The sequence below is a fragment of the Solea solea genome, chromosome 8, assembly GCF_958295425.1.
Source record: "Solea solea chromosome 8, fSolSol10.1, whole genome shotgun sequence".
NCBI classification, from domain to species: Eukaryota; Metazoa; Chordata; class Actinopteri; order Pleuronectiformes; family Soleidae; genus Solea; species Solea solea.
The window spans coordinates 29,373,734-29,386,886 of NC_081141.1; the positions used below are offsets into that span (position 1 = coordinate 29,373,734).

Sequence of the window (13,153 nt, forward strand, 5' to 3'; positions counted from 1 at the left end):
CGCCACCTACTGGACTGGAATGACAACAGAACGTCTATTACTAACAATAATAATAATCAGAGGAAAGATATAGAAATACTACTCATGACGACATTATTCATTAAATTAAATACATTCAATATAAAATGGCATGTTATGTTTAGACTGTCAAATAAAGTGTAAAAATAAAACGAAATTACCCAGTGAAATAGGATGAAAACAGAATAAGATATGTACATATATATGTATATATGTACATATATATATACATATATATATATATATATACATATATACATATGTATATATATACATATGTATATATATATATATATACATATACATAAATAAAATGTAAATATACAGTATATAAAGGATTTAATACTTTCGGTTAGAGCTGCAACTATACTACTATAACGATTATGTTCTCGATTAATCGAGTAATCGTTTGGTCCATAAATGTTCAGAAAACATTCAGAAAATGTCGATCAGTGTTTGTCAGACGTGGAAATGACGATGTTCTCGCATGTTTTAGTTTTCGTCCACATGTGGCTCTAGAGCCGCAGGTTGCACACATCTGGTTTATAGTATATAAAAGTCGTTTGTGGCCATAAGAGGGCGCTGTCACATTTCCTTTGAGATGACACATTTTACATCTGCGTCCACCTTCTCCTCTCCCCTTTGTCCTCTCCTGTTACACTAACTGTCCTCATGTCCTCGTGTCCTCATGTCCTCTGTGAAAAGCTCTTTCATTGTCATTGCTCTTCTCTCCAGTGAACTGGACACTCAAGGTCACTTTACACATTAAATAAGACGATGAATCAAACACAGAAGTGAAGATAAAATAAAAAGGACAAGATCAACACAGCAGACGGAGACGCTGCCTGCAAAATACTGAGCTGTTCTAAACGTAACCATCCAAACACACTGCCAAATAATGAGCTATCCCAAGTCTGTGATCGTGAGGTTGAGGTTGCGTTCCAGTTCCAGTTCCAGTTAAAGGAACGCGCTCTCAGATCGTAAAGTCCGACTCCACCATTTCTACAGTGGCCCAGAATGGACAAACCTTTGACGCTAACTGAGTGCTTCATAGTTTCTCTGACGCACTTGGAAGAGTTTTGTGATGAAAGCATGAAAACTTGTTGTTCCTTTCACCAGCAGCTCGTCACCTGTCACCTGTTAATCGTTACTCTTAACTCTTATCGTTAACTTTTGCTTCTTCTGTGACGTCAGTGTTTGTTTTTACAGAGTCTGGACTTTTCTCTGAGGTCACAAAACAAACGCTGTTTCCTCACCTTTAATCACATGTTGTTGTAAAAAAGAATATCTGTGATAAAAGGGACATGATTTTATTATTCACTCTATATTCTCATTCAGTTATTCAAATGATCAGCTGTTTAGTCAAATGAAGTCAAATGAATATTATTGTAATATAATTACAATAATATTAATTCTCCCAGATCCATCTTATGTATGATCTTCCAACAACATTCAAACTGCTTTTTCTCCAGAAACATCTAATGTGTAAATGAGGTCAAGGTTTGTGTTTATTATTATTATTATTATTGTTATTATATTTTTTTTTATATTATATTATTAAGGTGATTAAAGGTGCTTTACACAGAATTAAAAAAGGACATTCTTCCATTTAATTCAATTCAAACGGCGGGGCCACACCTGGACAGGTAATCTGTCCGTCACATAGAGACAAGCAACCACATTTGCTGTATTTGTTGAATACAGTGAAGATTTAAATGCATATGTTTTATTAAAATGAACTTTAAAGCAAACATTTCATGTAAAAATGTCTTTTGTTTTCTCTTGTCTTCTCTCTGTGGCCACAGCAGATCACCGGCCGAGTAAATGCAGAGATGTTCTGCCTCAGTCCTCCAGCATCAGTGTCTGAACCAGCAGATGATTGAACAGATCTGATCTTCACCAAAAAAAAGTCATTTCATATCGAGTTCAGAGCTTTTATTCTGAAAAAATATCAACTTATTCAAAGAGATTCTTTTGTTAGATTTGACCGTTAACCTAAACTAAATGTTTGGGTTGAAAATTGTAATTACTGCTGTAGTCATGGAGACAGCCAGGTTTGAGGAGTAAATATCTACTACTAGTTAAAAAACTAACTACTACTACAAAGAAGAAGCAGTAACAGTGTCTGCACGTCTGTCCAGTTCATCCACACCAGGCAGGAACTTATACGTGTGTGCGTGGATCAGGATCAGCTGGTAGCTCCGTGATCTCAGCTCTTGGCTGCTCTCACTGTTTCTTTGGCAACTTTTTGGCTTTTGGCCGGAGTTTGTTTCCCAGTTTAGACAAACAGAGCAAGAGCGAGACAGAGAGACACGTCCAACTGTGACAAGGACGCAGACAGACGTTCATGAGGGCAGAGGTGCACACGTACGACACAAGTCCACAAAAATGTGTCTTCACTCTGTCATCTGGTCATTTTGTGTATAAACTGCACACATTTTCACACATTCATTTTGTGTTCATCCATAACTTGCACTTGTTGCACTGGTTGCATTCAAATTGTATTATTCCTTATTTCTCATATAGCTGTTGTGCCCTGGCATTTCTACACTCTTTTGTAATATCTATATAGCTACTATCTTAGCTATCTAAGATCTCCATGAAGTTGCTTTACTTTCTCCTTACACCACGATTCTTTATTTCACCTCCTGTTTTCATGTCTTTTTTAAGGTGAATTGCACTGTATTTACTGTATATATTATAAATATATTTTATTTATTTTTTTCTAAATATTTGAATATAAATAAGTGTTGATTAAAACAAGCAAAACAGGAAACTGCTCAGATATGTCAGTTTATGATTCAACAGTGTTTTGTTTCAAACAAGATGAGTATACATGAATCACATGACATCATATCATATTACATAACTGCTTTGAGGGGATTTACATAATACATAAATAAATATGAATACATGAAGAATATTTTTTCACATGTTCATAAAAACACTCTGGGAAGCATGAAATGTATAAATCATCAAATCTATTAATCTTGTTGTTTATTTGTTTATTTGTCTGATCTTTTTGCTTCAGTCAGGGGTTTAAATGAAACAAGACACATGATTGGTCAATCGTAGGCGTGAACGAAAGAAGGTCGGTGATTGGTCGAGAGCACTCGGCGCTCCTCTAAACCTAGGTAGGAGGCGTCTCCGAGACGAGACCTGCAATGGACCGCCTCAGCGATTGGACGGTACTAAAATGACGTCAACGTCACAGTCGGACCGTCCAGTGACGTTCAGCTATTCCTGGAAGAGGGCGTGACATTCTCGTGGCATTCTTTAGAAGCCGGCGTTTGTGGAGTTACCGGCATTTCAGTGTCGTCCGGTGGAGAAGAGACACATTCACTTCTGTGCGCGCGCTATTTATTTATCGTACTTAATTTTTTAACATTAAAGTGTCCGCCATGCTCGGTCTGTGCCTTTACGTGCCCGTGTCTAACTCGGACCAGGTGGAGGTGGAATGTTTCGAGTCCAAAGTGCTCCCGTCCGAGCTCCGGTCCGTGTTCGACAAGCTGAGCGTGTTCCTTCCGTCCGAAGAGTTCTCAACCTACCAGCGGTGGCGTGAGGTACGAGAACACTCTCAAGTCTTCATTTATGGTCTTATATGTGTCACCATTGCCGTGTTCTCACTCAATCCCATTGAATTCAGCCTCACTTTTTTCATCCTTTTCTTTCCGGCCACAGGAAGTATTAGCATTAGCATTAGCACCGGCGAGTACGAAGCCTTACGAATAGGCCGCACAAAAAGCCGGCTCCGAAAAAACCTAGATTTTTGTCAAAATGTTGACGTCAATTTGAACGTAATATGCTAAACAAACACTGAGACGTGTGTTTCTGTTCATATTAGTTGTGTTCAGTTTGTATAGTTTCGGTTTTGATTGGTTTTCCAAGCTTACGGCAGGTCGCGCGCGCGGCGTGTCAGTCCCTGCAAAGGAAAATTCCACCCAAAAAAATTCCCCGTGTGAATTTAGGGAAGCGGCAAATTTCAGTGTACGATCTTAAATTGAACTGAATTAAAAGTCTATGAAACATTTTTTAAAATTGTGTCGGAACATAAAATATATTCGTACAGTTTTAAAACACACCAGGAATTTCAAATTGTGCTCGTTAAAGCCCTGAATGTATGCATATAAAGTTATGTTTGTGTCATTTTAATGTATTTCACAAGTGAGTAATCTGTCTATTTTCACGATTAATCGAGTAATTGTTTGGCCTAGAAAACGTTGATCAGTGTTAGTCAAACCTGGGAAGGACGATGTTCTCAAACGTCCACAAACCAAATTGATTCAGTGTTAATGATTTCGTTGTCTTTCTTTTCTTTGTGGAGCAAAGAAACCAGGAAATATTCACAATACGAAGTAATAGTCGTTGACAGTTAATTTAGTCATCATTAATAATCGAGTAATTGTTTCAGCTCCACAAACAACTGTTTATTTTTGTGCTCAAACTGCAGAATAAAGATTTCACAGGACAAACTGAATTGGTATTACAATATTTTAAAGGTGGAATTGCCTGTAAAAGTTATTTGAGAAGAACATGCAGCATCATCTTCTCTGTGGGTTTTTATTTTGTCTTAACGATAAAGATAATCTTTTGAAGTTGCACATGTGTAGAAAGCTTTTGTGCTGATAAACTGCTCCACATACAGTCGATGAGACGCTGAACTGATTATAACCCAGGATAGATGAGATATAGGGAATATTGGGCGTTGGTGTTGCAGCTTCACTTGCACCTGCAAACCTGTCACATGCACTCACTGTGGCCTCAGGTGTCTCCAAGTACACTAATAACTCTGCTGTAACTCACTTGTGGAGGTAACTTGACTGTCATATGGCTGCGGTGAGGGCAGCAGCTCAGGTTTCAGCCTGGACATCTGCTGCTGTCCTCGCTCTCTCTCTCTCTCTCTCTCTCTGAGGTTACAGCTTAGACGAGATTACAGCAGTTGGCTGTTCGTCCTGCGGTCCAGGTCAAAGATAGACCCGAGTTACGCACGTCATTCCTTCACATTAAGAGCTCTGCCACTTGGCAAGTGGGTCATGGTTCTGTCCTGCAGGACTGTGAAATCCAAGCTGGGTCTAAATCCAGAGACAGGATCATGTTCCTGGCAGCGTGATTGGCTGGTTAATTAATTATCTGGTTATCTTTAGATTCATATTTTAGATGGAGCACTCTTCCTGTTCATAGTCGACCATTAATTTGTTTTAGTGTCACTTTCTGCAGGGACTGATGTCTCCAACTATAAACTGTGATATACTAGAACTATATAAACACAAGTCATTACACTTGTCTTATTTTCTTGATTAGTGCTCGTTGATTCTCAAACCCGCAAATGAAGTGTTTTTCATCTTAAATGCTCCATATAACAAAGAAATCATTGAAATGTATTAATTTCCAGGTTTGACATGAATTGAGAAACGAACCAACAGGTTACTATGAACATAATTGTTAGTTGCAGCTCTGATTGAAAGTGTTCAGTGTATGAGTGGAAACGACTGATCATGTTACAGACCTGTTCCAGCCGGAGTCTCACGTCCTGTGACATGTTTGTTTTCTTGCAGAAAACCTCTGAGTTGCTGCACAGCGGTGTTGATGGACAGCTGGACTTTGAAGAGTTTGTTCATTATCTGCAAGATCACGAGAAAGACCTGAAGCTGGTGGTGAATAATGTCGACGCAAAGAATGCAGGTATGTGGCACCTGAGTTTCTCTGGGTTTCGTATTTCACTCGGACTCTGGCTCATTTGTTTGGCTTGTGTGTGTGTGTGTGTGTGTGTGTGTGACACTTTCTTCTTCTTTCTTTTAGGTAACATTGATCCCAAAGAGTTCATGCAGTCTCTGCAGGACCTCGGCGTGCTCGTTTCCCAGCAGCAGGCGGAGAAAGCCCTCGAAAGGTAGTTTAATGAATCCAGTTAATCTGCTAAAAGTCTTTATTGATGCACCGAGTTGGACCTTGATGCTCTTCTATTTTTAAAGCATGGATAAAAACGGGACGATCACAATCGACAGTGAAGACTGGAGCAACTACGCCATGGTGGAGAAGACGGACAACATTCCTGAGATCATCCTCTACTGGAAACACTCGACGGTGAGTTCAAAGACTTCACTCACTCACAGGAGAACAAAGGTTTCACTTTTACTCAACACAGCAAGTGCATGTGGTGTCAGATCGTAGGGTTAAAAAGAAATCAGGTCAATATGAGATTGGGATTACCTAAAATATGCTTCATCAGCAGCAGACACTGTGCGTCAGAAATTAAGCTGATGTTCTGGAAGGATTATGTAGACGGGATTACGTCTGGCTGTTACGTAAACGGGAGCCGCAGGTGGAGAAGTTATGCAGCAGATGTGAGGGAGGAAATGATGTCTAATGACAGATTAGAGCTTCCACTCGTCCTGACCAGGTCAGAGGGAAGTCACACTGTTACATGATCTGTGTCAGAGCCGTGGCTTTTATCAGAGTTGTGTAACGGGTCAGTGATGACGCAGGAATAAACCAGAGGCGGCACAGAAACAGATACGCTGATTTTTATGGTTCTTGTTCCTGTTAAAGGTCAATTTTCTGTTTTAAAGCAGGTTTGACCCACATTCACACACGCCAGGAATATTCTACTAAAATACAGGAGCTGTGTTCTCGTTGTGTCCTTGAATCTGAGCTGGAACACTGTGTGTGTGCGTTTGTTCCTAATGACAATTCTGTTGAATCTGTGTGATCTCGCACATACCATCTGTGTCATGTGACATCTAAACATTCCTCTGTGTCTGTGGCAGATATTCGACGTGGGCGACGACCTGTTGGTGCCCGACGACTTCACCGTCGAGGAGAAACAAACCGGAATGTGGTGGAGGCACCTGGTGGCAGGGGGCGGAGCCGGGGCGGTTTCCCGGACGTGCACCGCCCCTCTGGACCGACTCAAAGTCATGATGCAGGTGAGACGGCGCGGTTTTAATCGTATGTGCAGTCGTTATTGGATCTTTCTCATTTTAAACCACGCTGTGATGTGAAGGCCGGGCGTTTAGGGCTTCGTACAGCGGAACAGAATTATCCTCCGTTGTGGGTCACATGACCCGGTCAGCTGCTCGTCAGCTCAACATCAAGGTTAAAATCTGATTCAGGAGAGTTCCTCTTTTATATCTGCAACAGCTGAAAGAAAAGTAGATTTTACTTGTTGACTATTTTCTCGATGAATCACTGAGTTGTTCGTCAGTGAATAATAAAGTTTTAATGATTTCTTTGTTCTATGGAGCAAAGAAACCAGAGAAAAATCACATTTCTGAAGAAACACAAACTGATGAATTATAAAATGAATCGTCAATGTTTGATATTTATAAAAGCAATAGATTAAGAGGGATTACCGAAGAGTGTGTGTGTGTGTGGTAGTGTCATAAATAAGTTAATGTTTAAGGGACAGTGTCGGCGCTCGGGTCAGAGTCCGTCAGAGTCGGGACACGGCGGCAGCAGAGACCTCCCCCCAGTTGTCCGTCACACTCTCGACTGTAATCTTTACTCTGGATCTGTGTCACCCACTGATTTACGTCACTCACTGTGTTAAAGGTCCAGTTTGTCGACTTTGAATCCGACGTCGTTGATTTGTCAAACAAAGTCGACCCATTTCTTTTCTTGGTGTAAACCCCTGAAATGTTTAAACTTCACAAAGTTATTAAAGTTTTCCATCGACCTCTTGTCTCGTAGGTTTATGGATCCAGAAGCAACAACATTTACATCATGAGCGGCCTGGCACAGATGGTCAAAGAGGGCGGGGCCAGATCCCTGTGGAGAGGAAACGGCATCAACATCATCAAAATCGCCCCCGAGTCTGCGCTCAAGTTCATGGCGTACGAGCAGGTATGACGCAGACGCAGACTTTGATGAAGCTGCGACTTCTGCTCGACGTCTGTTGACTGATCTTTTTTTTTTTTTTTTTCTCAATCCTACAGATTAAACATCTCATCGGGAGCGAGACGCAAACTCTGAGCATCCTGGAGCGATTCGCCGCAGGTTCTATGGCCGGTGTGATCGCACAGAGCACCATCTACCCGATGGAGGTGATTATCATCATCATCATCATCATCATCACAGCCGCTCTGAGCGCTGCAGTCACACGATAACAAAGTAACGCTGTTGTTTTCCCTCATGTGTGAGCAGGTGTTGAAAACTCGTCTGGCTCTGAGGAAAAGCGGCCAGTACACGGGAATCTCCGACTGTGCCAAGCAGATCGTCAGGAGAGAAGGACTGAGAGCGTTCTACAAAGGCTACGTCCCAAACATGCTCGGCATCATCCCATACGCAGGCATCGACCTCGCCGTGTACGAGGTGAGGTCAAAACGCGGCGCGTTCACTCCGTCTCTGTTTGAACTGATGGCTTCAATCACAGATAAGAGATAACGCTGACATCTGTGTTTGACCACAGCTGACCTCGTTACAGGATTGGACTGATGACTAAACTGTTCTTTCCCCTCAGACGCTGAAGAACAGATACCTGGAGCAGTACGCAGCCAACGGCTCTGACCCCGGGATCTTTGTCCTCCTCGCCTGTGGGACCGTGTCCAGCACCTGTGGTCAGCTCGCCAGTTACCCGCTGGCTCTGGTCCGAACACGCATGCAAGCTCAAGGTGAGGCCTTCACCAGCAGCTGCTAAAGAAACTCCAACAGTTTATGAAGTCTATGATGTCTTTAAGAACATGTCCACGTCGTTATCTCGAGTTCTTAAAGACATCATAGACTTCATAAACTGCTAAAGAAACTCCAGCAGTTTATGAAGTCTATGATGTCTTTAAGAACATGTTCTTAAAGACATCATAGACTTCATAAACTGTTAAAGAAACTCCAGCAGTTTATGAAGTCTATGATGTCTTTAAGAACATGTTCACATCTTTATCTCATGTTCTTAAAGACATCATAGACTTCATAAACTGCTAAAGAAACTCCAGCAGTTTATGAAGTCTATGATGTCTTTAAGAACATGTTCACGTCTTTATCTCGAGTTCTTAAAGACATCATAGACTTCATAAACTGTTAAAGAAACTCCAGCAGTTTATGAAGTCTATGATGTCTTTAAGAACATGTTCACGTCTTTATCTCATGTTCTTAAAGACATCATAGACTTCATAAACTGCTAAAGAAACTCCAGCAGTTTATGAAGTCTATGATGTCTTTAAGAACATGTTCACATCTTTATCTCATGTTCTTAAAGACATCATAGACTTCATAAACTGCTAAAGAAACTCCAGCAGTTTATGAAGTCTATGATGTCTTTAAGAACATGTTCACGTCTTTATCTCGAGTTCTTAAAGACATCATAGACTTCATAAACTGTTAAAGAAACTCCAACAGTTTATGAAGTCTATGATGTCTTTAAGAACATGTTCACGTCTTTATCTCATGTTCTTAAAGACATCATAGACTTCATAAACTGCTAAAGAAACTCCAGCAGTTTATGAAGTCTATGATGTCTTTAAGAACATGTTCACGTCTTTATCTCATGTTCTTAAAGACATCATAGACTTCATAAACTGCTAAAGAAACTCCAGCAGTTTATGAAGTCTTATGATTTAGAGCAATCAAGATTCAGAGGTGAAAACAGCCACTTCATAAAAGACTTGTGTTTTAAGAACATGTTCACGTCTTTATCTCACCGTTACAGACGTCTGTAAAGCACTCACTCTCCTGGACTTTGGTGTGGGAGAGTGAGTGAGATAAAGACGTGAACATGTTCTTAAAACACAAGTCTTTTATGAAGTGGCTGTTTTCACCTCTGGATCTTGATTGCTCTAAATCATAAATCTAGTCATTGAATGAAACCACAACATAAAGTGACTCACACAGGAACTATTTAAAGAGCCACGCCCAGAGAAGGAAGACAAACATTAACCTGATGACATTAAACTGTACATGTGGTTACGTTTTCTATCACTGGTTCATTCTTCTAACCCGTGTGTTTTTCTTTGATCTCCTCACAGCAATGTCTGAGAGAAAACAGCCGGTGACCATGACCGGTCTCTTCAGGCAGATCTTAGAGACCGAGGGACCCAAGGGTCTCTACAGAGGCCTCGCCCCCAACTTCCTGAAGGTGGTCCCCGCCGTCAGCATCAGCTACGTCGTCTACGAGAACATAAAGAAGCAGCTGGGAGTGACATCGCTCTGAGAGCTCACTGACCCTCCCAGCACGTGGCGGTTGCTCGTGAGCCCGTGAGCCTGCGGCACCTCGTACGACAGAATCCCAGGACCGGTTCTGGTTCCTGTGAGGGTTCGTGGAGTCGTCGTCTCATTCTGTGAATGTCGGCGAGTTAACGACAGGAAAAATATGGACAGTGATGTTTGGGGGGGGGGGGGGTGATGGAGGATTTGGACTCTGTGAGCTCAGGTTGTCCCGACCACAACTGCTGCTATTTCTGTTTAAGAGACTTTGAATCTGGGACCAAAACCAGCGTCAGGCATTAATAATAAACTGAAGTGGTTTTTATTCTTCAGCGCCTGTTTGAAGAGATGATTGTGTCACTGAGAGAAGAATTATCTTTGCACATGTGAGTCTGACCTCTCTCCACCTGTGTGAATGGATCCATCGTCAGGATTTGTCTTGAGTATTTATTTCCACGCCGTCCCCGTATTTATTTTTTATGATGTAGAAAGGTGGATTATTTTTTGTTTCCTGTCTGAAGAGCCAAACGTGCGACTGTTAAAAAATGTCAAATGAATGTTTTCATGTCAGGGAAATGGTCACCAGACGACGGCCTTATGATCACATGATCTTCACTACACATGAACGAGGTCGCGTGTCGTCAGTGTTAAAAATGAAGGGGGTTGGTGTCTGTACTCGAGTCACTCGTGGCTGCCGCTGCTGCTGCTGCTGCCGCTGCTGCTGCTGCTGCTGCTGCTGGTTTCGTTGCTCTAACAAGTTCACATGAATAGAATCTGTTAATGTTGGTTAGTTTAATTATGCCCTTTAAGAAAAGGTATAAATGTCTTAATGTTCACCTCAGGTTTCAGGGAAAGTCGTTTTATTTAGTTCACCGCGATGTTTTTGTTTAACATCATTTATACTCAGAAAAAACAAGGGCTTAAAAAAAAAGAACAGCAACATATAAAAAGCACTTTAATCTGAAACGGCCTCAGAATGTGATGTCAATCCAAGTCTGTTCCTGTGTTTTTAAGAGTTTTAATGGATCGTTTTCATGCAAATAAATGCAGTTTCTTGTTCAACGTGTTTTCACCTTTTCGTGTGGTTTTATTTTTAAACGTGTGTGTGTGTGTCTGTCACATGATTTCCCACAAATGAGAAGAGGAAATCACTTCAACATGACCATAAATCTCATTTTATTCTATACATAGCTTCTTTTATTCATGAAATCTAGATTACAGTTTAATAAAAATATAACTAAATGGGATGAAAATGAAGACGACACGTCTTCATTTTCACTTCAAACCAGGAAGTTCCCTGAGGCTGAAACTCCCCTCTGTTGTGGCGCCAGTTACAGTTTACAAGACGAATCACAACAGAACAGGAATAAAACCTTTTTAAAATGAAGTCTTTTTCTGCTTTCTTTGGATTTTAACATCAACGTTTTAACTTTTCTGAGGGAAAGTAGATCAGTAAGATTCAGAGTTTTTCAACAGTGTAATGACTATAAATGAGGAGCGATGACGTTCTCCTAAACCCTGAACTGTCCCTTTAATGACATTTATATTAAACTGAATATTTTCAACAGATGAATAAAAAACAGTCACAGACAACAAAAACTTAACTCGTCTGAATTTAAACTTCATTAAAAGTATGGAATATATTATTACTATTAATAAAAAATTTCGATTTTTGTTTTCCTTTGTTTCTCGGAGGTAAAACTAAAAATAAAACTGGCTTTTTATGGTCACGTTGAAGTGAAAGTAGAAACTTTATTTCCTCTTCTCATTTGTGGGAAATCCTCCACAGATAAAATTCCACTTTCTGTTTTAAAACCTCAAGTTTTAGCAAAGGTCAACTTTTTAAATCGTCTTTAAATAGCTACTTTTACTCCATCGTGCTTAACACAGGACATAAAGAAAATGTACTTGACTGAAATATTATATATTATAACTATTAGTAATAATGGTGGTTTACAAATAAAAGAAGAAGAAGAAAAAACACTTGACAATAACAGAGAACACACACACACAGGAGGAGGAGTTTAAGATTATATGATAGATTATATCATAGATGTACATTAAATGTCCTGCCCTTTTGTTCTTGGCCACATGTAATAAAACACTGTGTCACTGTTGTTGTAAAGTTGATTTATTTATGGGATGTTTTTTTCCTGTTAAATAGATTAGAACTGAAATCCAGTCACATGACCATTATTCAACATGCATTCAACTTAAAACTATGACCTTTAACCTTCTCTTCTACTGTTTTACATGAGAGCCATATTTGTTTTAACCAGAAAGAAAGAATTATGATTATTGTAGTGTAAATACTGTCTTTATTATGTTTATTATAATAAATATATTTATTATATATTAAAAAGGAAAACAACAACATAAAATGTACTTTTTCTTCTTCTTTGATTCCATTATAAGATTATTTATTGACTTGCATGCCCTTATGTTGTAGTTTAAATATATCATATTACTTACGTAACTTTCTGGCTCTAATAAAGGTCAAATAAATGGAAAAAAATAGTAAGTGTCTTTTTCTGTTTATTTAAATACATAAAAAACTCTGATTGTGAGTGGATATATGTATGAATTCCCCCCTTAGAACAATTCAATAATAATATTAATACATAATCCGTAATAATACATGCTGTTGTTTTATTCCTTTATGTTGTGTTTGAATTGTTTGTTGAAATGTATTTCTGAGACCTTTTCTTTGTAAAATTACATCTGTGAAGCATTAAAAGAGTGGTGGAATAATAAAGTGTTCACAGAGAAGTTACAGCTTTGATAAGAAGTTTGTAGAAACAGCAATAAAATAAAAGATTACTACACATCATATTACAGCAGCTCACTGTTCTCTGGAACACACTGATAATAAAAAAGTTATGAACAGAAAACAGTTTAGAAAACACTCAATTGTTGTAAAGCGATAAAAAACATTTAAATACACTGACTTCCCGCTCAGGTTTGCACTTTGTCCTGCGGCGGCTTCCGTACCAAAACACGGAAG

The 13,153-nt window shown here is 39.7% G+C and overlaps 1 protein-coding gene across 1 annotated transcript; it reads left to right on the plus strand.

Moving 5' to 3' along the window:
* Nucleotides 1-3,309: 3,309 nt before the first annotated feature.
* On the plus strand, nucleotides 3,310-11,215 carry slc25a25a (solute carrier family 25 member 25a). Its single transcript, XM_058636956.1, has 10 exons — nucleotides 3,310-3,581; nucleotides 5,574-5,700; nucleotides 5,818-5,905; nucleotides 5,988-6,099; nucleotides 6,783-6,941; nucleotides 7,705-7,857; nucleotides 7,950-8,057; nucleotides 8,158-8,325; nucleotides 8,474-8,624; nucleotides 9,972-11,215. The coding sequence occupies exons 1-10, from the start codon at nucleotides 3,420-3,422 to the stop codon at nucleotides 10,154-10,156; spliced, it is 1,413 nt and encodes a 470-aa protein (XP_058492939.1). The 5' UTR covers nucleotides 3,310-3,419; the 3' UTR covers nucleotides 10,157-11,215.
* The last annotated feature ends 1,938 nt before the right edge of the window (nucleotides 11,216-13,153 follow it).

Coding starts and splice junctions, on each gene's coding strand:
- slc25a25a (XM_058636956.1), top strand. CDS start 3,420: ATGCTCGGTCTGTGCCTTTACGTGCCCGTGTCTAACTCGGACCAGGTG. Junction 5,906..5,987: donor GCGGAGAAAGCCCTCGAAAG/GTAGTTTAATGA, acceptor CTATTTTTAAAG/CATGGATAAAAACGGGACGA. Junction 8,326..8,473: donor TCGACCTCGCCGTGTACGAG/GTGAGGTCAAAA, acceptor CTTTCCCCTCAG/ACGCTGAAGAACAGATACCT.